At 38.0% G+C, this 27,321-nt stretch overlaps 2 protein-coding genes across 2 annotated transcripts; one reads left to right on the top strand and one right to left on the bottom strand.

Moving 5' to 3' along the window:
• Positions 1-253: 253 nt before the first annotated feature.
• FAM150B (family with sequence similarity 150, member B) lies at positions 254-5,636 on the top strand. Its single transcript, XM_008948818.1, has 4 exons — positions 254-512; positions 2,971-3,024; positions 3,136-3,216; positions 5,572-5,636. Exons 1-4 carry the CDS (start codon positions 254-256, stop codon positions 5,634-5,636), a joined length of 459 nt encoding a protein of 152 aa, XP_008947066.1.
• An 11,874-nt stretch (positions 5,637-17,510) lies between these two features.
• ACP1 (acid phosphatase 1, soluble) lies at positions 17,511-24,656 on the bottom strand (the record flags this gene model as incomplete). The annotated part of the gene is made up of 5 exons (XM_008948819.1): positions 17,511-17,670; positions 18,540-18,645; positions 19,235-19,296; positions 24,342-24,455; positions 24,567-24,656. Coding segments are annotated over 5 exons (450 nt in total), but the record flags the coding sequence as incomplete, so codon positions are not given.
• Positions 24,657-27,321: the final 2,665 nt, after the last annotated feature.

Raw genomic sequence — 27,321 nt, 5'->3', positions numbered from 1 at the left:
CCGGCCGCGCACTCCCGGTGATGCCGGACCCGCGACCCGGTACGGGGCTGCCGCAGCCGGCCGGGCCCCCGCCCTGTGGAACCTGCGAAGCGGTCTCCGCGCTTCCCTCCTGTCACGTTCCCGATTTCCCTCCCCGTGAGTGTCCCCACCTCCGACCCACCCCCGTGTTTCTCTTCCAGTGAAACAGGAGGCCTCCCACAGCAGAGGATCCTTCCTTTTCATCTGCTCCTGCACCCCCTCAGCTCAGACTGCAATGAGTGGACTGAGGTCTCCTGGGCTGCTGGGGCTGGTGCTCTTAATGCTCTCGGCAGGATATTGCAAGGAGAAAACCGACTCCGCAGATTTGAAGGACAGGCAAAGTCTATTAAATCTGATCATGGAGATCATTCAGGAACTGAAAAGGTACCACCTGGAGAAGGACAGTGGGGTGCAGTACTTCTCAAAGCATGACTATAACTTAGATCGAAGGGAAGTGGCTGACTACGGAGGATACCAGGACGAGCAGAGAGCTGGTAAGTCACAGTCCATGACTTAGGAGATCTTTTTTTTCTTCTTTAGTGTGACTTGGTGAATGAGACATCACATCAGGTTGTTAATTTTACATCAAGAATTCACCGCTCATAGTACCTACAGTTTCCCTTTGGTATTGGAAAGAGACAGAGACATCAAATTTGGAATAGAAAAACTCCATTCACATCTCAGAGTCTCTCTGGATAATGTACTCAACTGAAAGTCTTCCTGTGTGTTGGCTTTGAACAAAACCTGTTAATAAGGGAAAAGATTGAAATGGGCTGAGATCTAAGAAGTAAGGGATGAAAATGTTCTTTGTCTTGGAATTTTACCACTTTTTAAAATGCGTTTGGTTTAAGTGTTTCTTGGAAGTTACCCTAGCAACAATCCCCCTTCCGGGACTCTGGTGTGTCCTTGTAGATCTCACATCTAGAAGTCTTTCCTGCAGCTCAGTTTCATTAAACTTTTTGCCCTCCTGGTTAGTCCATTTTGTACTGTGGAGGTAGCATCTTTGAAATACTAGGGAACTGAAGCAGGGTGCTCGTCTGTCACTGTACAAGCTGTGACCACTTTGAGACACTCCTGCAGTCATCCCTCTACTCCTATGAATGGCTCTTCTCTAACCTCCAGTGAAAGCCTAGGTTGGTTTGTGTGACATTCAGGGTTGTATAGAGCCATCCAGAAGCAGCTGTACCAAGCAAACCTCATAGTGATGAGTAGTTCCTACTCAGTTTTGTGATACATCTCTATGCATCTAGCTGAAAGTTGATTTGGCTTCTGCTGCCATGTCTAATTTACCGTTCACTGTCACTCCCAAACCCCTACAGCATTGTTGCTACTCTTCTGACTCCTCCTACTGAAAGTGATGTTCTGAGTATTTTCCAGCAGATGTCTACTCACCTTTTTCATTTTGCTAGTATGCTGTTTATTTTGCCTTTACTGATCTCGAAAAGCTTCATTGTACCTTTTCTTCATTCTCATTCATATTCAAATATCCTCAGGATTTGCATTTGTTGGTGGTTGTCATGAAAATGTTACTTCTCCATCTGGATGGTTAATGAATATACGAAGGAAGACAATTTTGTTCCACTTAAGATCAGCACAGTGAGAACATTTTGTTTTATAAATGTTGGAAAGTTAAAGAGGCCAGACTAAGCAGGAACTGCACAAGTGTAACTCTCAACATAGGAATGTGGGCACAGTTTTTGGCCACCCTGCAGCAGCATATTGGTGCAAAACACCTGGTTTGTGCAGAAGTTATCTGTGTGGATAAAATAAATCTACTTCAGATCAGATTAGTTGGTAGTGGTGTTAGTGATTCCTAAGCTGGATTTTTCATTTTGTTATTATAATGGAGGTATTCCCAGCAAGTCTGAAAAGGAACTACTGCTTAAGAGTCTTTCATTTCAGTTTTGGCATCACTTTCCCAGTGAGCCTGCCCCATGGGAAATTTCTGAGTGAAGCATGTGTGTTTTTAATGCTCTTCATGACATAATTAGGTCAAACATGATAAGGTCAATTTTACTTACACTGACTAAAGTTAAAAGTAAATGAAGAATGACTTTCGAGAAGTGTCTAACCTCACAAGTGAATCAGATCTGGATGGAAATGCTCTCTGCTTTATATCTGATAAGAGGTGCCAGGGGAATGAAAAAGGCTGCACAGGCATTTATGGTCAAATAAATGAAGCACCATGTAGTGTATCCCACACGGTCGGCACTGAGCTATCAGAGTCCGTAACGGAAAGCAATCAAAGATAGCCGTAAATCAGGAAGACACAGGCAAGGGTTAGGGATAAAATGGATTTCAGTAAACCAGTTTCATTTTGCCATCTGCTGAACACAAAACACAAGGCGGTAAACCACAAACATAGGAAGCCAGGAGAGAGCAATTTGCTTGGGGGATCATTTCCTGTGAGTTTTATTTACTGCTAAAGGGGGAGAAAAAAAAGATTCCTGTAAGTATGTGATTAGAGCAGGACTGCGCTTGTGCAAACCTACCTGTGACAAAAGAGTGGATACGTTTGCATATGAGAATTAGAAGACACAAACCCAAACTGGAATATATCTTTGAGTCTTTACCACTAATGGAATATGCTATTTCTGAGCAACCATGAACTAAAATTTCTGGAATAACATAAATCCAGGTAAACTTGATAATACTGTTCATAGAGAGCTAAAATCTGACTCTTGGTTCATCGCCGTCATTTTTAATGAGTGCACACCTAACAGACATTACTTGTTTCATCACCACAGTGTTTCACAGTGCATTTTACAGTGGGTTCCTATATAAAAATGTTTGCAGCTCAGCCTACTGTATGCAAAGGACTTTGCGCTCTGTGCATCTGTCAAGATGTAGCAGTGATGTTCAATGGACAGAGTTTATTCCCTGTCCTCATACTATGCTTGGCAAGCAGAGTTCCAGTGCAGCAGAGTAACTATTCTTTTTTCTGTCCAACAGAAATAGTTCCCAGAGATCTAAGGATGAAAGAAAAGTTCTTAAAGCATTTAACAGGTATGTTTTAATTTTTCATTGGTATCCATCGTTTCATGTACGTACCATAAGCTGCACTACTCTTCCTGTGAGCTGAGCTGATTCTTAACTTCTTTTTTCTTGATATTTCAGGTCCACTCTACTTCAGCCCAAAATGTAGTAAACACTTTCATCGGCTTTATCACAATACAAGGGACTGCACCATCCCAGCATGTAAGTGCCAAACCTAGAGGCTGTGATAAAACAACAGAAAACTCTAATAGCTTTATGAGGTACAATGTTAGAATACACTCCTTGCAATGAAGAGTTTAAAGTGCTCTGAAATGTACTAAGTACGCTTTACAGTGTTGCTAGAACAGCATCAGCATTACAGTGAGGAACATTGAAACATCTTTTCCACTGCAAATACACTGCACAGAATGGCTGGAAACACTGGTCCTCAGGTTATGACCTATCTGCCCCTTGCTTCCAAACCAAAGGTGTTTGCTTTCCATAGGAACGTGTGACTCCTCTTGCAGACTTCTTATATTTAATTTCTAGTGCTGCAAATTCAAGATCAGATCAGAAATGCAGGTGGGGCTATTTCCTTTTCATTGATTATTTATGTAGAACACATTTTACAGACATTTTATATTTTGACTGTTCAGCTATAAATCTACCAGTGATGTTGGCAGTGAATCTTTGCAACCCTTGTCTTCAGTGAATTACAAAAAGTATAACTTCCTAAGGCTTAGTAAAAAAAAAGAGAGTGCTGATGGACATAAATGCAGCTTATGATAACTTATCGGAGTTGGCAGCACAGAGAATTAAAAAAAAAAATCCAAACATTGACATTTATCAGTCAGTAGATGTAACTCCAGATTCATACTGAGGTGGACCTGTTGAGTAAGCAGATGTTATTTTAGTACAGTCTTTTCAGAATGGAAGCACACTTTATTTTACTTTTCTGAGGTCAACCAGTTGGGTCAGTAGCAGAGCTGGGAATAGAAACACAAGTTACAGATTCCAAGTTTCAAGTATTAATAAATATTTCAGCCCAATGTATTTTAAAGGCATATTTAGTAAGAATTTCAGACTTTTACCCTGTTTGTAAGGCTTCAGTTTAGGAACACCTTGGAAAGATAAGGTTTTATAGATAACGGCTGACCAGATCATGTTTCATGTACATGGATGGAGATGGAAGTTGTTCACAAGTAGCCTGTTTTGAACAAGCAAATGGTCATATTACCTTTTTCAAAAGGATAACAACACAAACAGATGATTTCACTCGTCACTACTGAGTACTTCAACCTGTGAAGCTAGAAACTAGTTGGTATAAAGTCTGAATTAGCCTTTTCCTCTTGACAGGTGACATACCCACCAATATAATGTCTGGATAATGGAGGATAATTTGTGTGAGTGGCAATTATAGCATATCTGTGCTGTGAGTTAGGGATCGTTAACATCACATCTCTAGGAAACATTAAATGTAGTTACTCTTTAACAAAACAATGCCTAACGAAAATCAACATCAGTCACCAGACTGGATTGAAGAGCATCTCCTTGGAGTGACCTTCTTCTAGGAAAAGGAGGGAAACAACCTGTTTTAATTGTTCATGCACAATATGGTGTCACTTTTTTGATAATATCCTGATTTCAGGTAATATCATTCATTCTATGTAGAAATGCAAGAGCCAGACAACAAAGAAATTAAAGCCATCTATGCTGCTGCAACACAGTGGTAGCCAATACAAAAGCATTTTGTTGACATGCTCTGTACAGTGTAGTATCATTGGCACCTAAAAAGTAATTTACTCTGCTGCCTGTCCATAACCAGCTTTCACAATATTTGCTTTCAGTTTGCCATGTTAAAGAAAAAGAAAAAATTGATTTTTTTAGTTTTGCAGTGGTTCTGCCTCTTATTATGAATACATCAAAAAGCAGCAGGTACCTCAAATAAGAACTACTAACTATAGGACTACTGTGGAAAAAAAATATTTACTGGTTTGTAAGATGAAATTTGATACAGTTATGAATGAATTCATATGATTTGGTCACCTGCTCAAGTTGGACTTAACATTCCTATAACATTCTATGGAGATATTATTTGTTTAATTTGACAGTTTTTCAGGAAGAAGATTTATTGGAGAGTTGCATTACTGAATATTAAGTTTATAGACTTGCTTACTGAGGGCTGGATTTCAAAGATGGATGAGCACTACTTATTCTTCCTCTAGTGTGGAAATACTACAGTCACATGTTTAGATCCCAACATTTAAGAAGAGACACATTTATGTATAGACTTTTATACTTACACACCCTTGGAAAGCTTCCAAGCCCATGCAGTGTGATAGATGACTGTGCAGAAGACAGTTGCATAGTTCCATGTGCCATTCGACGTGGCTGTCAGTTGCGCCAGTCTTGCACGCTCCATTTCTAAGTCTGAGGAGTTGATTTCTACACGGTTGTAAATTAAGGTGTTCACTGAACTTCATTAGGACAACAATTTGCACACCATTATCAATTTTGAATTTTAAAGGCAAAATTGGTTACTTTACCGATCTGTTTATGCTCTTTTTTTCACAACAGACTATAAAAGATGTGCCAGGCTTCTTACTCGGTTGGCAGTAAGCCCAATGTGCATGGAAGGATAAAGGTAAGCTTTTGTATAACACTAATGACATTTGACTGCATAGCAAAAGAGTCGATTTTGTGTTTCACACGCGAAAATTCCTGGGAGTGTAGTAACAATTGTGCTTCGGCTAAGGTATTCCTCTTTCTGCCTGTCTTAATCTGGTAAATATTGGCAATAAATAAAGGGTACGCCTATTGGAAGTCACTGTCTAAAAGTCCATGTGCATCAGCTTTGAATAATTCATAGCAGCGTACAGTTAGCAGATAGAGAATTTGTTGTCATAGAACAAAACACAACAGCTGTAGCTTATTTTTCTAGAGTTGACTCAGCACACAATTGCCCGTATTGGCAGCAGCAGCCCTTTTATGTGTGCAGCTGTAGATCTATGGTGTACATTTTAGTATGAGTTAATATATACATAGCTATACACATGAAAGCTTTGTAAATGCAGATAGGTTGCAGGTGCTTTCATAGTAATTCAACTAAAATGTATTATTAGCAGCATTGATTAACTTTAAGCTATACGTATTTCTTGGGATTTTCATTGCATTCACATCTCATGTCTATGGGTTTATTCCATCCCTTTTCGTCTAGATGTACTCTAATTCCTACAGATACTTGGGGAACTTCACTATGCACCAAAATAAAAACAAAACCCAACCAAACATACAAGAAAGTAGTTCCAAACTATCTGTATTTCTAGAAAAATGGCATGTAAGAAGACTACAAAAGGACTAATTTACGTTCAGTTCTCAACATTTACCTGAGACAAAACTGTGACCTCTAACAAAGGGATATGGAATAACCCATATGGATTTGTTAATAACAAATGCTGTCAAACTAAGATATTTTAGTTCTGTGACAAAACGCATCTTTTGGAAAGAGTAGAGAGTCAGTGAGAAAAAGCAAGAAATGTTAAGCATCTTGGTTTATTTTCTTAAGTGTCAATACACTGTTTTACATGGCATTCTCATAAACAAGCTAGGGAAATGTGATCAAGATAAATGTAAAAATGACTGAAAAAAAACTAAAACAAAACCAAACAAACAAGTTATTAGTGCTTCACTGTCAAACTGGAAAAAGTATTGAGCACAGTCATACAGAAGTTATTGTATTGCTCAGAACTTTCATTAATAACTTGGGTGACAGAAAACAGTATGTTTATGGATGACAGTAATGTAGGAGAAGCAATCATGCTACGAGTACAATCTTGAAATTGGAAAGAAACTTGGAAAATTAGATGAATAATCTAAAAATAGGATGATATCTAAAGGAAAGCAGAATTATGACGTCATGCAGGAGTAATGAACTGCAGAAATACATGGCAAGTTGTGAATAGCTAGAGAGAGTTCTGTAGAATACATAGGGGTTGTAGTAGAGCACAAACTAAGGATGTCAACCATGTCACACTTGAAAAAAGACAACATACTGGATTTTATAAATAGAAACATTGTTTATAGAAAGCCTGAAATAATCACCGTTGCTGGAATACTGCATTTAATTAAGGAGACCATGAAGACATACGGGTGCTTCTTGCAGGAGTCCAAAGAAGAGCAACATGGATGAGCAAAGACATAGAGAACTCAATTTGCAAGAACAGCTAACAGGAATTATTTAATCTAAAGAAAAGATGACTGCAGAAAAGCATGGTAGAGCTATTAAATTTCATAAAAACTGGCTAGAAGCCATTCTGTCTATCCAGTGTGGATAATAAGATATCATTTGTTTAACTTAGCAACAAGAGAGAATTCCAGGTAGACATCAGAAAATACTTTTCTAATGGGAAGGGCAGAGATAATAGATTAAATGATTACATGCAATTCAGCATCCTGACTTTATGCTAAACTCGTCAATATTTCCTTAAGTATTTTCTGCCTGACTTCCTAAAATAAATCTAAACTAGCCCAGCTTCAATGCCGAATGTTTGTAATGTCCAGTAACTGTTACATTACTTGGCTGAGTTTGAAACATGCAGCCATGGAGAGGAATCTCTTGGCCATGCATCGTGTATTCAGGCTGGAATCGTGGAGACAGCTCCATATAGTATTAGGACAAGTAAAAGTTAGCAGATAGGTAAATCCTTTGATCTAACTAGGAGAAATGCCAGGGATTCAACATTTCAACTGTAAAATCCAGAAAGCAAAGGACAAATTAGCTGCTATAGGATGATACTCAACTGCAAAAGATGGGTGAATAATATTGCCAATACCAATAAGCAGATACATCAGAGCAGGGCATTCTTTTCTCCCTTTCCTTAGAAAGTTTTATCTGTATCTTTACATCCGATCATGTAAGCCGAACTCATAATATGAAGGAACAGTAATTGGTCCACGTCTCAAGCTGGGAGTTTGTTTTTAAAAAGTCCACCTCATTTTTGCCAAGCAACTCCTTTGCTTAACTGGCAGGTATGTTTTGGTGTGAGTAACCAGCCCCCGCTTCTGTTACTCTCCACACAGACCCAAGTCATTAATAGTGTCAGCACTCTTAAGCAACCTCCATTAATAGAACAGGGGGCTGTTCTCTGCCACTTACATCTCGAGATCTGCAGGTCTTTCCATAAAATGAAGCATCCTTCCTTCTCAAAGCTTTTCCACTGCACCAGTTCAATTTGTGTGGGTAAGACACCCCCCTCGCAGGAAAGTATCGTGCAGGTTTTATTCGCTTTCATCATTTCATGGACTGAGCTGTAGAAAAATGGGCTCTTTCTCCATTTTTCCACTTACCAAACCATCCTTTTTCTTCACAAAGTGTACAGTCGCTAGCCCAAGGTGTTTTCAAGAAGTTTCAAAGTTTTGGACATAGTACCACTTACACATAACAAGACAAGATTTCAAAGCCATTTCTTATTTAAGATGGCTCTCCAGCATAAGAATGGTTTATTTACAGTCTGGCAATAGGTAAACACTTCTGATGTCTGCCATAAGGCTACTACTCAGTATCAGTTCTAAAGCTCAGATTAACTCCTGAATATTAGATAACAGCATTTCCTTATGTGATGCTACTCCACAAAGGTGTAAATTCACAAGTAGAATTTGACTGCTTGTATTAATTTTAGTCACAAATACATTTTGAAAAGTTGTTTAAAACTCCTGTATTAAAAAACCAGTAAAGTAACACATTTACAGTTATCCACGCACACTTTTTTCCCCCCAACGCATTACATCTCTTTTGCTCAGTAGCTGATTTTCATTTTACTGGAGGCTTATGAATGGGCTGAGCTATAGATTAATTATTGCTTTTTGATACTTTGGAAAACTAATAGTTTTGATTTATTTTTTAGATCTATCAACATCTGTCTCCATTTAGAGATCAATTTGGGGGGAAGAAAAAGAAAAAAAGGATAGATCTGTTATTTATTTATACTTCAAAATGCATTGTGGCTTAGCATAACTTTAGCACAAAAGACATTGAAACTCAGTGAGAAAATCAAACAAGAAAATAAGATGCGAAAACAGGAGTTAGGCATCTGTTACTGTCACAGTGCATACCTGAGGGTGGCCATGGGGGAGGGGGTGATAAAATGGGTCTTATTGGAGCCTTCACTTTTTCTGATTTATCGTACTCTATGTAACTGGGCTCCACCTTCTGTCTCTTTTTTTAGAGCTTCTGTCCACATTTTGCCTGTCCCACAGATAAAAGCAATGCAGGGGCCCAGGAACAGCCCTTTTACTGGTTCAGATTACACGAGTGAAGCCAGAGCACCTGATTTGTTTTACCACACCACTCGGTAGTTATTTTTTTTTTTCCAAATCAGCAACCCAGGCCCTGTTCTCTGGTTGCCACCAGCACCATCTCCAACTAGTTTTACTCTGTAATACCTTCTCCTCGTGTTCGACACAGCTATGCTAGAGTCCTCTCTTTGATGGTCTTTTTTGTTCTGTTCTTCAGCCTTATTTTTCTCCCAGTCTCCTAACAGTTCCCATGCTCCATGCTTGCTTTGCTCCACACCATGCAAATACATCCAACAACCACTGTGTTGTCCATATCTGCAGCAGGTAACAAATATCAGGAACAATATTCCTGAAGTCTTCACCTAAAGTTCCCAATTCAGATCTTGTGATTTCCTGTGGCAGATAGTAATGAATTTGAAAAGGAAAATATGTCCTCTTTGACAGCATTTGTTACAATCACTTTGGCTATTGTCATACAGATTTTACTGTTTTTGTTTGAGAACTGCAGGTGCTACTGTTGGTGGCCTCCCTTTTCTATTACCTGCTCTTTCAGTGTTTACCAACACTGATCTCATAACATAAATTTATGCATTTTTAACTTTTTTAATGTTTCTAGTTATTTCAAATGAAAAAAACAAAAACTAGTAACAAAAAGTTTTACGCTAATAGATATAAGACTAGCAGGTAAGTAGGGCTAAGCAGAGAAATCAAGATTTATATACTGTAAAAAGTTTATGGAAAAAATCTGCCAAAAGCAGATATATTTAACAATATTTAAAGAAAAAGCAATAGATGGAGTATTTCTTAAAGTACATGATAGGGCAAGACTAAATATATATACATATGAAGGTCAAAGATTCTTTATAAAATTCTTAATAAGCTAAAGCACATTGATAACTGAAATTTCCTTTGGAACTCAGAAAAATCTGTAAACTTCTCACCACTTATTGACTATACTAGTAAAATGTACTCAAGTAGCTGAAAATACAAGATACACTTAGAAACATTAATTTGATAGAGAAAACTCAAATACCACACTAAATATCCCTTTCCTGTACACCATATTATACATCCATTATTTCAAACTATTCTTAAATCAAAGTATTTGGACTCTGAAGTTTTGCTTCAAGTGTTTTTTAACAATGGAAACAACAGCCTTTAATTGCTTTCTCTCTTATAGAGTTTCGTAGTCAAAGTAACATTGAGTGCATTCAGGAAATGTCAGACACTTTCATTTCAAAAAAGTGGATTTAGGATGTGAGGTTTGCTTATTATGCAGTGAAGGCAGACCCTTTTTTCTAGAAAGTATAGCTTGATCCATCATACACAGCTTCCCATGACACGTTCAGCCACCTCTGCTTGGTGAGAGGAAGCAGTCCCCACGGTAGCTCACTGAGGACTTTCATCAGAACCGTTGCTTTGAATTGAATCTGCAGCCGGTGTACAAGACCTGACTGGGGCTAGCTGAGAGGCGCCCCTGCCCATGGCAGCGAGGTGGGGTTAGGTATCTCTGGGGTCCCTTCCAACCTAAGCCATTCTGTGATCACTAGTGTGGCACAGTCTGACTTTCCCATTCAGAGTCAATTCTGTTTTCCTGACTACAGGTTTGCTCTGGCTTGCGCCAGAGATAACGTAAGAGCTTTACAATCTCCAGTGCAGTGATCTCTTGTGATCTGATGCTCACACTAGAGGCGACTCCCACCTGGGTGTCCACAGTCAGAAAGATTTTTTTTTTCATGTTAGCACATGGAAGTTCTGCTTCAAAATCCTACTGGCACAGTATTTTAAAGTTTATAATGGTATTTAAAACACTGAAATCTTCTTGTATATAGATTAGCTTTCTCCTACAGAGTTTGTCCATAGCACCATGCACAAATAATGACTACAAACAAATTTGGAAAGCTGTAATATGCCTTTACAGTAGCTTTCGTTTGTGCTTTTGGAAATTGGAACAATTGTATGATTTGGTTGGTTTCAGGTAATGTTGCTAGTTAGGCGTATGGTTTGGTTTGGGGATTTTTTTTACTTTTCTTTGCATTAACAAAGGAGGACTAAGAATCAAATGAACTGCATGTTCCCATTAGTATTAGTAATGAAAAAATTATTAAATTCTCAGTTTTTAACTTGTCAGTGTACCACACGCTGCTCAAAGCAAAAGCATGTTTATTTTTAAACACCACAGCTTAACTAGGGTACAGTAGAGGCATACATGCTGAAAATAAGCTAGATAAAAATGCAAGACAAGGAAAGTTTACATCAGTTTCCCTTTTACAGATGGGTATTAAAAAAAAGCTTTTGTCCTGTCTGCAAAGCCAGAAAAACCCTAAAATACATTAAGCTTTTCTGTAACAGTTACATTTCCTAATAGCTCAAAAACAATTGCAAAATGAAATATGTTTAAATACTACTAACGAGTAGTTCTGTATGCACCAATAGCTTGATTTACAACGGATTATGTCAAGCCTGGCTGACTTTGCATTCAAATGATTCTATTAAAAATTACACTTAAAGCAGTAGGAAATGTAGAGAAACTCAGTATCAGAGAATTCACCCTGGTTATGGGAAAGACAGTTACGTATGGCTCAGACAATGTGACAGCTTTAACTGTAGGCACAGTGTCTTTCACCCATGCAGTTCCTGTGGACTATTAAGACAGTCCATTTTTTTACTTCACAGTAAGGGCATTACAGGCTGTCTGAGAAACACATGTAACTGGGTAGACAGAGTTGCAGCATTCAGTGGTCACCTGTCTAGAAAATGTGGTTGCCTGGAGAGGACGGGCTTCTACATATTGTATATACAGAGATGGTTACATTGCATCTTCTCAGTAGGCTTAAAGGTGTGGGGGGAAACGGCTGTGGAAGCCTTCACTGCTTAACCTTCACATTAGCATTTGTAGAGTACAGGCTGTCAATGCATAAGCAATTTGGGAACCTGTAATTTCCTATCAATGATTTTGATATCAGTGTCATAGAAATGGCTTTGGTTTCATTCCAAGAATTTCTGGGAAGAGTTAATAGGACACAGAGCAAATTGAACCACTGCAGCTCCTACTCGGTTGGTGTTTCCTTCAGTGTTGGCAAGTCCCAAGGGCTATGTTTATATGACTGAATCTCAGGAAGTTACTTGTGTTTGTTTCTTGTTTAGATGAGTGTAGGTTTCTTCGTTAATGGGCCCAATAAAACATCAAATCCTTTGATCCTTCAAACCTTACTTTGACAGAAGTGCATTACTGGACATTGCATCAACAGCTTCCTGACATTAACACAGAAATTTGCAGTCTGTTAATAGTGTCCTTGCGGTTTATTCACTTTTTGACTTCACAGCTGCACTCATAGAACAGGCAGAACAGAAATATGAGCACATTTTGAATAGGTAGAACTGTGTTTTCCAAATCTGTCTACCTAAAATGAACCAACACAAAAAGGGACACTTTCCAAAATTTCAACCTTGATTAAAAACAACACAGTAATTTAGCAGTCAGGCTGATGTGAACTAAGCTGACCTGTCAGAAATACACTGTTGGATCTTTCCAAAGTTTTACTGAATTATCTGGGTTTACTATATTCAGGATGACGAATACATTATTAAACACATGTGAATGCAGAAATGACAAAAGACAATTTTGTTCTTTCTTTTAATCCACCAGATACTATTACCACGTAAAGAAACACCAAGAACCAAGAGAAGTGCCTTGGAAACCAACAGGGAAATAGAACTTACTACCTTTATAACATATTCCATTGTGAACAAGAGATTTATTTTTGCAGATTGACAGACTACTTCCCATAATTCTTTTAACATGCATTTTGTATGTCATCAACAGTTTGCAGATTGACATTCTTTACAGTAGCATAACTGCCAGTAGTACTTAATGCTCCGTACTTAAAAACACACTTTACAACTGATGTGTTATGCTGCCAAAAATTATGTGGACACAAATACTTCACCAAGAAAATTGATGTTCTATTGCTTAATTCTACAACTTTAAGGAATGTTTGTTTGTATATCTAGAACTACTAAAGATCTGCTCCACAGTAGTTGTGGTCACTTGATATCCTTCATGCTTATGCAATTTTTTAAAAGTTTGGTTAAAACAGACTTATATTGGGGTCACATTGTACCCTAGGAGTACAAATTGCATGACAAACAGGAACGTAATTCCAAGTAGACATATTTTTTGGGACAGCGGAGCATGGGTTTTGTACACAAACACAAGCTGCCATTAATTTACTTTATATAATAAATGTATAAAACATTCCAGCGAACGTGCAATATGTAAATACTGTAAATAACAAGCATAAGTAATAAAGTGTTTGGTATTACGTTGTTCTCAGTTTGCTTTCTGTTCACTGAATCCAGATAAATATACTGTGTTCCTGTACGCTGCTAACATTTATCCATACTTAAACCTCTTTCCAGTAGGATTTGACTGGATTAAGAAAGAAAGGTATACTCACCTCAGAGAAGTCCAGTAATTTGGACACTCTCTAAGGATTTGTGAGGATGGACAGATCTGTGTCTTCCAATCCCACAGAACGCCCAGACCACAGGGCTGCTCCAAGTCTCTACAGCATTATAAATTTGGTGGGTGTTTTTTTTTTTTGTTGTTGTTGTTTTTTGTTTTTTTTTTTTTGGTAATGATAAACAGTTTTTTTGGGTTTGCTTTGGGTTGGTTTTGTCGTTCTCGTTTTGTCCCCAAAAAATCTGCAGTCTGTTCATGACACTAAAAAGCAATACTACCAGTAAATGTCCAATAAGTCATTCTAGTATCGTAAACCTCTCTTCCTTAAATCAGATATTAAATCCAGTTGTCATAATAAAATGGCTCAAACAGGAAGAACATTTTTACATGTGATCTGTAGATGAACCTCAGGTACTGTACACTGGTATTTAGCTTCCATTTTATCCTCAATTCATATCACAAAATGTAAAAACAAACCCAAACACAATCCTCCCCACCCTGAGAAATAGCTAGGAGCTGGGATTCCTGAAATTCCCACTGAAGAGCCTTCAGTGTAACAGCAGAAGTGCAAAACCCCATCCTAGAACATGGCTGTGTTTTATAAGGGAGAAGTACACATTTTGTATTTGCTTTCAGTGATCACTAAATGCTAAAGTTTCACTTCTCAATGGAAGTAATACATGCATACCGAAAAAAATGGTAGTTAAAGGAATCTGCTGCTACAGGATTCACTGTCTGCTCGTCTGCAGTAAATGCAGCTGGAACTCTCTGCTCCTCTGTGCCTCCACTGGCTGAGATCTGCTCACACCATACTACTTAACATGGGAGTTTAAATTAATATAAACTTTTTTTTTTTGTAGTGGGGCACCTGAAAGCTGGTTAAATAAAAAAAAAATATAGAAAATGTCACTGTAAAAGAAAAACAGTAATTATTTACTATCTTCACCATGAGAGTGGTGAGACCCTGGAATGGGTTGCCCAGGGAGGTGGTTGAGGCTCCATCCCTGGGGGTCTTTAAGGCCAGGCTGGATGAGGCTCTGGGCAGCCTGACCTAGTGGGAGGTGTCCCTGCTCATGGCAGAGGGGTTGGAACTGGGGGATACCTTGTGGGCCCTTCCAACCCTGACAGATTCTGATCTCTTTTGGCAGAGGACTTTGGAGCCCTGGTGGCTCGGTGGTTGGACTTGATGATCTTGGAGGTCCCTTCCAACCTAAATGATTCTATGATTCTATAACTTAGTAAACAAATAACTTAATCCCGTGGGAGTTCTCTAGTTTAGCAGAAGTCAGCATGCTTTGAAAGAAGATAGAACTACACTATAGAAGACTTCTTTTACTTAGTCTTCTGTATAAGCTTATTACCTAAACTAAAACAAGCTGTGAATGGGGAGAAGGGAAAGGGGAGTTACTTGTGCATTTTTGTATTCAACACAACAGTTTTCATGACTGCTATTTTAAAGCTGTAAGAGTTTAGTCACCTGTATGACACATGATTTGCAGGTTAATCCTATGTTCACTGTTTCTCTTGGAACCCAAATGACTTCTCCTTCTTGAAGGCAATTCCTGTTCCTGTATTCTACAGTCTTTTAAAATACCATGGTGCTCTCCTTCCCTTCCTCCAAAAGAAACCCACAAAGGATAAAAATCAATCCATCAGCTTGCCCCTTCTAGTAGAGCTAGTCAATTATTCAGCCAGTAGAATACTTGCTGAAAATATACCTCAATGATGAAGTTTTTAAAATCTGAACTGGATTTAACACAAATAGTTTTGACTGAGGATCACTTGACAAGAAGATTCCTAAGCCTGCTGAAGGTAAACAACCATACCCTTTATCTCTTGGCAGCCCAAAAGAAAAGATTTAAGACTTCAATATAGGAAACTAACTATAGGTTCAATTCCTACCTAGCCACAAATGGGAAAGCACAAACCATCATGTTCTCAATCTCCTGAGTTATTTTACTTTCACTGAATATTTTAAATGGTCATTCTGGCAGAGAATAACATTAAATTATGCCTAAATACTTCCACTTCTGAGGTTACTGCATAAAACCACATTTAAGATGTTTTGTCCCTAACTGCTCATCACTTGCCTCATTTATTGTGTCAAGAGAAGAAACAGAAAATAATTCTTTCCAGTCAGTGCTGGATCTGACCTGAAATAGTAGTACTTTTTGTCCCTGAAGTGAAACAGCTATTAACTTGCAAATTCCTACCTTCTTCTTTGCACGTCAGGAGTATAAGCAATGCACTAATGCACAAGGATCCCGATTACTGCATTAAGTGTTCCATCTACCACTTGCCTTTTTGTTAGCAAGTTCTTAAGTTTTATGTCCCATTGAAATTTTAGCACAAACCAGAAACCTAACACAAACAGAGCTGTTTTACAACAGGAGTCCCAGGAAGCCCAATCCCCATGGTGCAGGCTGCAGCACACAGAGTGACACCAGGACTCCTCCTTCCTCTGTCCAGGGTAACAGGGTCCTCTGTCGAAATGCAGCCTTGCTCCCAGGAGGCAGAGGGGCTGACAAATACAGAAGCTACTCTACTAGTCTGGAAGGCAGACAGAGGCAAAACCAAGGCTAAATAAATAAGAAAGCAAGTCTTACAGATCTAGTTTTACAGATAATGTGGTAATGCTAGTTCATACCTGTGTTGGTATTGTGCAGAACAGGAAGATTACCATGGTATCAGTTACATTACTGATCTCAGTACGTTTACGTTTAAGGCAGAAATGAAAGGTGATGTTCAGACAAACCGGTGTGGATTCTCACAAAGCATTCCCTTTCTGTCCAGGAGCAGAACTTTCTGCTTACTGGCCTTCTGTTAACTTTGTATTACATTACAGATGGACTGTCTTCAGGTTGAACTATACTCTCAGAGAACACTTTTGACAGGCTATCCATTCTTCTGAGTAAATCTCAAAATATTGCCTGACACTCACATAGCAACTGGGGTTACAGCAAATTTCTCATCAGTTACATTGCACGGACTTGAGTATTTTACTACTATTGAGACACAAAATGTACATTTCACATTTAGGCTTTTAAAAAGCTGACCTGTTTTGTCCTCAAAGTAAATGTTGTGTGACATGTACTTGTATCAGTGTGCTAATAATTGACCACAAGACCAAAGGAAGACTAGCCGAAGAAGTCCTGTTAGCATCAACCACTATTTCTGAACAAGTTATCTTAATTAATATAAAAAAAATGTATTACAACAAAAATTATTTCTTCTCCAAATAACTGAGCATTTGAACTGATAAACTCCCATTCTTACAAGATCATGATGACATACACAGAGGTTTTGCTTGCTTATCTTTGAAGTAATGTTATGAGCAATATCCGTCTGGGAGCAGGCTGTTTTTCAGTGGAGGGCTCACTGTGACATACCTCCAGTCCAAAGGCTGTCTAATGATACTGGGACGACACAACTAAGTTATCTTACATGAACTATTATCTTGTAGACTCCCACTGAAAGTGGATTTAAATTAGCTTACTAAGGGCATAACAAGATCTCAGTTTAGTTGGTATAGCAGGTAAAGAAGCAAGACATTACTTTTGCAGTGCTCGTGAGAAAGCACTGGAAGAGTTTACAGATAAATTTATTCTGAATGATATACTTTATTATTACATTGATGTGTGACAAAATGGCTGGTAATCTAACCCAATTAAAACTTTAGTCAGTTTTTTAAGTAGTGATAGAAGAGCTAATATGTAAAATTAAACTTAGTTTTTGTAATATTATGCCTCAGTAGGTTCAATTTAAATACATCAATCTAGTAAATCTTATACGTTTCAGGAGAAGGTAATTGCTTTTTTAGAAATAAAAATGATGAAGCATTAATGAGACTTCTCCAAAAATGCTTTACAGCATCTTACACACTGCTCGTAAACAGTTTCAAAGTCCTTTTCATTTCCCTGGAAAAGAAAAGAGTAAAAAAAAAATGTAAGAATAGCAATACTGGCACAAACAAAAAATTGCAATCTAGTCTCCCACTGGACATAATGACAAATAACTGACATTATGGGAACAATAAGAACAGTACAAATACTTGGTGATAGGTTTTACCTATTTCTTCTTAATCTGAACTACCTGCAGCTCAGGAATTTCCACAGCTAAACACTGACTTTGTACTCAACAGTCCTGGATGCACTTGCCTTCACATATTTCTTCCATTCGCTGTTTCAGCCTTTAAAAGCCTTTTTTTTCCCCCCTTTACATTCACAGTAAACGTTCAAATAAATATCTTTGAGTCTCTCAGTTTAATGAAGCACTGAGTGGAAAAAAGCCAACCACCTCTTTCTGTTCTGAACCCACTTCTCACTAATGCCATTTTACCTTCTCTGCTTCTTGGCTCATGAATAGCAATTCCTTATTCACTTTTTCCTGTATCAAGACATTATAGAATTCCACTGTATCTTCATCCCCTTCCATTTCCTAAACTAAAGAAACTTAATCTAATTGCTCTTGGCTGATATTAGGCTTCTTTGATCATCTCTGTCCATGTCTACCTTTCCTGATTCCATCCTCTTTGCAAGTGCACTACAGATGCACTGTATTATTTAAATTTAAATAGTAGTTATAAGCATAAGGATACATTTTTCTTTGCTAGCCCAGTAATTTATTATAATAATAATGTTTATAATATTTTTTTAAAAATACATTTACACTTGGCTTTGTGAAACATCAGATTATATGGAACATGTCAGCTGTGGGATCTGGAAAGATTATATACTATACGTATACAATTTTTAATCAAGCCACTCTAAAAATTTCGTATACATACATAGTATGGATCTTCAATGATAAGTTGTTTCTGTGGATCATATGTACCAAGTAGTTCAATCTTGGCCTTGCAGTCATTAACTTGGTTGCTTTTCCTTTTCAGATCTCTGTAAAAGAGAAAAAAAAATATTCCCCTTCAGTTTTTCTTCAGAACTTCTTTGGCATCAGCATGAGATGGTTGTGAACCTTTCTAGAGAACACAGGATAATGATAAGCCTCTGGATCTTGATCAAGACAGTACATCCTCATTCCTAACTACACAGGCATCAGCTGCACATCTGTGGCACACGTATAGTAAATTTCCATGTCCTTAATCCTTGCATGAAAACAGGTTGCCCGGAGAGGTGGTAGACACCCCATCCCTGGAAATATTTAAAGTCAAGTTGGCCAGGGCTTCAATCAACCTGATCTAGTTGAAGATGTCTCTGCTCACTGCAGGGGGGTTGGACTAGATGAGCTTTAAAGATCCCTTCCAACCCAAACCATTCTATGCTTCTATGTATCAGTCAAACCTTTGAGTTCCAGCTCATTAAACTTATCAGAAGTGAAAAATTCATCTGTTAGGTTATCATTCACATAAAGGAAAAAAAGAACAGACAGACTAAGCAGTAAAATATGACACCTGTCTTCAAAGTGACTTATAAGACAATACTATAAGTAATCTGTATGAATTTGTTCCACTTCATCATACATTACCTTAGATTGCTCTCATCCATACAAAGTATATAATCAAAGGTCTGGAAATCATCTTTTGTAATCTAGAAGTAAAAATACACACTTTAGGCTACAAACTAACATTTGATTTATAAAAAGGGGAGAAAGTATTTTCAAATTTTGTAGTTCTGATTTATTAAGAGACACCTGTGGAAAGAATAAAACTGTGTACCTTCATCAACTTTTACAATAACTTATGGCATTTTAAAATATACTGTACTATGATTATCAATTTCTGCAAGTTTTCCACTAAGAAAAGTGATCTACTTTACCAGTATTATTTTTTTTTTTTTTTTTTAAAAATCCCATGCATCAAGTTAGAACATCATTTCAAGTAACATTTCTAATGCTTTCCAATTACCCCAACTAAAGCAGATTTCCAATCATGGAAAAATTTAGACAAATTACTTTCTTGATAGGAAAACAAATGTAGGTAACCAGCAATCAGTTGTAATACCTCCAATGAAGAAATTTCTTACTACAAAGAAAAAGATACCAAAAGCTACCAAAATTCAGAACTGAAGTACGATGGTATGAGTTATAATATCTTAAAAACAAATGCATTCACAGTATTTTAAGTCATATAATTACACAAAATTTATGGAATGATGTGAAAAAATCTGGGATCTATTGTACACCTTCCTACCATCACACCATCTGCTTTTTTCCTTCCTGTAATTTACTGACTCCTGAACATGAGCAGTGACTAAATGCAGAGGTTTGAGCTCAGAGTCAGGTAGGCAAGCACTGCAGATACACCAATAACTTAAGGACTGCATTGGAATAAGGATGGCTGCAGATTTTCATCAGCATAATTCTATTTTAGCTTACATTTAAGCCTTAGTTTAGGGTAAAATCTTCTCAGACCATGCCCACTGTGCACAGTAGGCCAGTGTAGAATATCTGAACCAAGTATCTGTAAGGAGGACGAGTAAATGGGATAAATCTCTAAGGAGCTCACATTAAGACTGCACTTCATGCACAGTCGTACATGTAGTATCATAACCTAGAAACAAGTGAAAACACAAAAAGGCAAAACACATTATCCTATAGGTCTGAGTTTTAACTTGCAAAAATTACTTGCATATTAAAGGAAGTTTTAGACGGTCAAAAATCCAATTGGTTTTTGTGCAAACAACAAGTAAGTACCGATTAAGCTCCCATAACAGGAATTAAGGAAAGACCCACAGAAATTATCACCAGACTAAAGCCATAAATTAAACACTCCGCATAAGGAGAAGTGAAGGGATGGGGGACCAGTTGTAAAGAAGGGGTTACTGGTGAAAACTAATGCAGACTTGTTTATTTTCACTGTAAAAATATTTGCTGTATTCATGCAGTGCCTTTGACCTACACAAATATTTTTGCAGTGGAAATAGCTCTGTTTTCCTGGCAACTCTAAGCAGTACCTCTACAAGCTTCTCCTGATTGCTGTACACAGCTAAACACTGGCCCCTGTGAAAATAGGTGGGCACAGATTTCATTGTAGTGCAACAGAACTATGCTAGACTAAAGGGAAAAGGGAAAAACACACCTGCCACACTTCCCACAATCTCTGTATACTTGATAACCTGACAATTACTACCCTGTGAATCAGCATGAACAGTTGCAAATGTAGCCGTAAACCTGAAATCACTGGTTGTCTTGTGCTCTTAAGCCCTACAGTGATATCAGAACAAAAAAGCTTAACTGAGCAAACTCCAACTAAAAATATTCCTCAAAATTATGAAAACTAGTATTTTGGGGGAAGAAACTGAGGACGTAAAAACTGATGTGTGTTTTGAGAAGAGTAGTGGAGAGCTAAGTAGTCAGCTTTGGATGGAACTACACAGAGTAACTTTACATTTAAAAAATGCATATAAACATTACTAAAGACCGTCAATGGAGAAATAAATCATCATTCCAATTTATTTGTTAAACATTTCCCTTTGTTTACAGAAGGGAAATCTCCTTTTCTCTGTTTAAACACCAAAGAGAGGCAGCAGTCCTTAAATTTATCCAGTTGTGAAACTGTTTAATACAACCTTCCTCTAATCTCAATTTCTTATTTAAGGCAAATGCACAGTATGAGTCATACAGAAATCAATTTTGGCCTCAGCATGAAAAAAAGTGAAACTGATTAATACCTATCTGGTTTGTGCATGAAGACCAAGAGCTAAGAGAATTTCAATGGGTGCATAAACATACAGCAACCTACCATCAATTGAAATGTTAAACTATTTTATATATACTTTTTTTTATACTTTTCACTTAAAAGTTCACTTAATCGCTCTGTACAATGGTAGGATGTAACCAATTTAACATTCTCTTTTACAGAAATCATTCTTGTAGCACTTGTGTCAGGTTTGAATAAAAAAAAAGATACAGTACATGATTATCATAATTATGCACAAAATTACATGTAAGAAAGTGCCTTTCACTGGGTGGGTAACAGTTTTCCACAGGACTGAAGAGGATAATTGCATGAGGTAGTCATCTTATGACAGTATTTCAAAGGCAACAGAAGATAAATCAGTCCAATTTCTGCAGCTTCTGTATTAAATCTTTCTTAATCCATTCTGAAACGAGTCACACACAAAATTCTATCCTTGAGTTTGTCTCTGATAGTGAAACAAATACACTCCCACTTGTACTAACCTTATCCCTCTGAGAAGTCCTAGTCTGCACAGTTCAGTCCCTCTCTTTCCAGAAGTACATTAGACTACATGAGGTCCACAATTTAGAAAATCAGCAGAGACCATCTGGCAGAAGTCTGGAACAAATATTGGTGCTACACAGCTACCATTAGTGCAAAACAAACAGTTGCCTGCAGTTCAGGGATTTGAAAACTTTATCCATAAAAGAACGTGTTTCTACTAAGATATTTTAGACAAATTTTCCTCTTGTTAGTCTTTAATTTCATTCTCTTGTTCTCATTCATTTTCTCTCCCTGTGTATGTAACATTTTAGTTACTTCTGCTTTAAAAAAAGAGCTTTAATTTTCCAGAATGCATAAGGAAAAGTCTTCATTAAAGTGTTTTCATTCCCACTCTGCCAAAGAAGGATAAATAGCTTTGTTTCCAGCCAGAGGATCAACTGGTTTGGGATGCTTTGCTTTAGTTTAAGTACTCATAAACCACTCCAGTAATACCCAAGAACACTTCTCAAGTTTCCAAGGCTTATCTTTTAGGAATACAAACATGTTACACTACTGACACAGGAAAAGATCACAACAGACTTTTCCAATAATTATTCTAACAGTAAAACATTGAAAATCTGAAATAATGTTATGCTCAATCCTCCTTGTGCTGTTATATCATGGAGATTAGCATCAGGAGAGATCAGCAGAGGGCAATTGACTAATTGAGGGAATTTACTTTAAAAAGTTAAAAAACTAAACATGTAGTCTTTGAAAGTGAAGAAATTAAATGTGACCTCAGTAAGGCCTAGTAAAATTCTGAAGGGAACAGAAATGAAAGATAATACAAGACTGCTTGATCTTTTTGTCAGTACAAGAACCAGTGGTATAAACTCCAGCTAAGTCAAGGTGAAGCACTGAAGGAATATCTTATATCCAGAGAGTAGTTAATTTAAGTAAGTTATGTGCACTTGTTTGAGTGTCTGAATGATTAAAATAGATGCAGTCATATTTATTTCCGATCTCTCTGGAATAGCATGGAAATACATGTTCTTTTGTTAATGAAAACTGAGATGAGCTTTGATACTACTCAGACAATTTCACTAAGTGACAAACCTGTTTTTGACTTCAGAATGTTTCAAGGGCATGTTTTCCTCTGAAGTTATCACCGGCTCTGCTACTGATCTTGGGTTTGAGTGTCTTCATTCTAATGTAGCACTCTAAATGGTTCTTTAAAAGACCATCATGCAAGAGCAGAAGTTTTTTGTGATGTGTGAACAGGTATTTGAAATGCTGGGGTCTGAACCCCAAGCCCCCGAATTAAGGTTGACATCTGGGTGATTCCTACAGCCCTTCATAAAGAGGTGGTGAGTTTGCCTTATAGCTTCCCCCCAGGGTGCGGCCGGCCCTGCAGGGAGAGCCAGAAGGGAAATGAGCCCCAGGGGTCCTGCATTGAGTTGACAAAGGTCAGGGGTCTGCTTGGGGATAAAAGCTGGGACCACTTGCAGGGAGTCAGGAGTGTCTGTCTGTGGAGTGCACTCCACAGAGCTTCCTGGTTCAGGGCAGCCCTCCTGACTCTCCCTGGAGCTGGGCCCCAGTCTGCTCAAGACCTTTGCGAATGCGGGCCGATCGGGTGAGAGTCACTATGTGGGCACCTTTCTCTTACGTGTTCAGCTTGCTGGTCTGGCTGTTTCCCATGCCAACTGTGGGCAACCTCGGGTCTCTGCTTGTACCACCTGTTGTGGGCCGAGTTACGTCCTTTGTGAGATCGTTGGGGGTGGTGTCAATTATGTACCAGCTGATTGATCTGTTTGTGCCCCCAGTGATCGTTCACGCAATGTCCTTCTTGTCTACAATACAGTCTGTGTATTGGATGCTCTTTCTGCTGGTGCTATCATTTTTGTTGGGCCTGGTCATTGGCAGAACAGTATTCTACTTCTTTTTTGGACCTGCTAAATAAAACCACAATTCCTTGCTGAAAGAAGCATTACAGATTACTAGAGTAAGTCCAGTTTTAAAAAGCATTAGAAAATGTTTTGCAAAAAAGCCCAAAATACTAAGCATTTGAAGGCAGGATTTTTCTACAATGCAAAAAATGCTCCAGTGCCATGAAGCTTAATAACCAGAAAAACACTAACCTCCACTACACAACTTGCCTGGCTTTGGAGTCCTTTGATAAACTGCACACAGGATTTATTACTTGATGCTTAACCATGCACTGGTCAAATGACTTTTGTGATTGTAATGGTTAGGGCCAAACAAAGCATGGGTACGAGTAAGAAAGAAAATATACACTCTTCTACCTGCCGTGCTCTATGTGCTGTCTCAATGCCATGATTTCTTAAACAGCTTAAAGCCCTTGCATCTGGGGAGCGCCCCACATTCCAGTCTGAAACAGCAGCACTGTCTGTCATCCACTGTAACAACAAAACAAATAAATACATGTATTTAAAGAAAAGGAAAGTACAGTACCTGCCTGGCAATATGATTCATGGTAATGCCATGCTTCTTCATGCAAGCCTGTCCTCGATAGTCAGGAGGGCTTCCTATTTCATAGGCTGATGTTGCTGCACTGTCTATCCTCCACTACAGAAAAACAAATTTACATTTTTATGTTTTCTTTCTCACCACTAATATTTCTACGAACTGGCTACAAGACAGTTATTTCTTAGGCAGGAGGAGAAATAAATAGCTTACCTTATTTTCAACTTTTTCATCAGTTACAAGTTTTCTAAAAACTGCTTCAGCTATTGGAGAGCGACAAATGTTTCCTATAGAAATAGGAGACTGAAGTGAAATTTTGGACAATTAAAAAAAATCAATAACTGCGTAGATCTGTCAGCACAGATCAGATTTTGTTTAGGTAGAATGCAGACTGTTCATGTTGTTACAACTCAAGAGACTGTGCACCCGGTCAGGGACACTCTCCAGTATCAGCACAGCCCGTGGGATGAAGGGACCGTGGTGCTATGGAGGACGTGGGGGTCCTGGCAGATTAAAAGCTCAACATGAGCCAGCAGCGTGCACGTGCAGCCCAGGCGGCCAGTCGAACCCTGGGCTGCATCAAAAGAAGCGTGGCCAGCAGGTCCAGGGAGGTGATTCTCCCCCTCTGCTCCACTCTGGTGAGACCGGAGCCCTCAGCACAAGAAAGACATGGACCTCTTGGAATGAGTCCAGGAGGGCCTCAAAAATGGTCAGAGGGCTGGAACACTTCTGAGTGAGCATGGAGAAGAGAATTACTGGGGAGATCTTACATATTAATAACGTATCTATATATAATGGGGGCTGCAGTGACAGGATATGAGGCAACGGTTTTAAACTGAAGGAGGGTAGTAACGTCTCAACAAGAATAAAAAGTCTACTCAACTATTACTGCAGCTCTTTCTACCTTTTCATCCTTCAGAAATTGGGAGTAACTAGATGGATAGTCAGACTATTTGATACATAACCCAGATGCACAATAAATCATACAAACAAATAATACAAACAAATCCTCACTTCCCATTAAAGAGAATGTATGACTTTGCCCATCTCTGACTTTTGAGTCCATAAACATAAAATATCACAAATGACAACAGTTGTTTCCACACCCTTAAATAAATCACTCTCCTACTGATTAAATTCTTGCCAAATCTCAAACAGTAAAAAAAGTGTAACACCCATAAACAAAGCTAAATTATGCAATTTTCAGACCAGGCACTTAACCTCATTTTTATGTTTGCATTTTCAGAATATTAAGGTAGACACTTCACTGCTACAATTTGGGCATTTAACAACCTGCTGTCAATCATACCAGCTATAAAAACAAACAAAACATAGTAACATACAGCATAAGACAGAAAAGAACCTTCATAATCAATAAGCCAAATCCTTTGATACTGCAGGCATACACAGCATTGCTTCTTTTACAAACACATCAAGCTCTCTATTAAAAAGTATCATCTGTCTTAAAAGGCTACTCCTGATACTCATTTCCTGTGGTAGCCTGAAACTTTCCAATTCCCACTCAATATTTATTCTTGTAAGTCTATGCTCTGTGCTTGGTTAACATCACTACCTTAAAAACCTTTCTTTCCTTCAACAGATGCAGAACCCTTGTCAAGCATAGCTGTGCTAAACTAAACAAACCAAGCCCTTGGTCTCCTCAAGAAATTAAATGACCCTTATCTAATCACTCCAGTTAAGCCAACTCTGCACTCATTCTAATTTGAATTTATTTTTCTTGAATACTGACAAAAAAAAACACCATAGACTAAAATAACGGAAAAGTTTTTACTGATTTATTTTATAAAGGAAAAAAGAAAGTCTGAAATATTTACTTAGCTCTTCTGAAAATAATCTCAGATAACTTCCTATAATCACATGCGATTCCTTCAGGAGTATCAAATTTGTGATAATAATCCCCTACTCCTAATTAATCCACTCCTCCTCTTTCTCTATAGCTTCAAACAGGTGACCTTTAAGTCTTCTGTCTAAACTAAAATTCTGTTTCCATTACACCAGCTGTTGACCCCTCCACATCTTCCTGTAGAATATTTTCCCTCTGTATGAATGATCCCACGCAACTGTGCATAAACACTAAGTTTCATTACTACACTCAAAATTTGAGTAATAAACATTGATTAATATTACTGATCCTACTAGCTCCTTACCTAGCTGACAGAATTTCAAGATGGTACTTTTGGTATAAATCCATCATGGCTTTTTCTATTTGTTTAACCTTCTGCTTTACCTGGATTGAATGACTTGTTCCAATTTTTCACTCTTCTATAGCCTGGTCACTACTTAAATTAAATGCCATAAATCAAATATCATCATGAATGGCACTGTGATCACCAACTGATCAAATATATCCATTACCACATCTAGCAATAACAAGACACCGCAGTTATATTATTGCAAAACATACACATAACCTAGTTTGTGACTTAAAAATTAATGTCTCCCATGCTGCCACTCTCCAGACATTACCAGAAGTATTAACACTATTGTGGAACTGCAATCGCTATTCAAATCTGTTCTTGGGGACTATGGACAGAATCCCAGAACTGATTTAACAAAAGTTCGTTTCACCATATATTTTGCTGTATTATTTTAATCCTACCCAAATGTTTACTCAGGCTACCCCTTGTGACTGTTATCGTTCATCCCATCATTAATGTAAAGCCCTTTCTTATCTCACTGCAAACTTATCTCATATGCAAACTTCAATCCTCATTTTCCAGTCAGCATCTCTTTCCCACTCTAATTTCTACCTACTTCAAATCCAGTTTTACATCCCTCATCTCTTTCCAGGATTTGTTAAGGACCTTCACAGATGCACATCATTTCCTAAGTTATGGAACGACAGCTGTAATTGGCGCGTGAAAGGAAAAATCCCACAAAAAGATTCCAAAGGAGCTGACCTTCCTTCTTAGAGTTGAACCATATCTCCCTTAAATCTTATCTACAC

The sequence above is a fragment of the Merops nubicus genome, unplaced genomic scaffold (assembly GCF_000691845.1).
Source record: "Merops nubicus isolate BGI_N331 unplaced genomic scaffold, ASM69184v1 Scaffold48081, whole genome shotgun sequence".
NCBI classification, from domain to species: domain Eukaryota; kingdom Metazoa; phylum Chordata; class Aves; order Coraciiformes; family Meropidae; genus Merops; species Merops nubicus.
This window is presented reverse-complemented; position numbering and strand designations above follow the sequence as displayed.

Bases quoted from the DNA above. Each gene is read 5' to 3' on its own strand.
- FAM150B (XM_008948818.1), top strand. From the start codon at position 254: ATGAGTGGACTGAGGTCTCCTGGGCTGCTGGGGCTGGTGCTCTTAATG. The intron at 513-2,970 runs GTAAGTCACAGT...TCTGTCCAACAG, and splicing joins CCAGGACGAGCAGAGAGCTG to AAATAGTTCCCAGAGATCTA. The intron at 3,217-5,571 runs GTAAGTGCCAAA...TTTTCACAACAG, and splicing joins GGACTGCACCATCCCAGCAT to ACTATAAAAGATGTGCCAGG.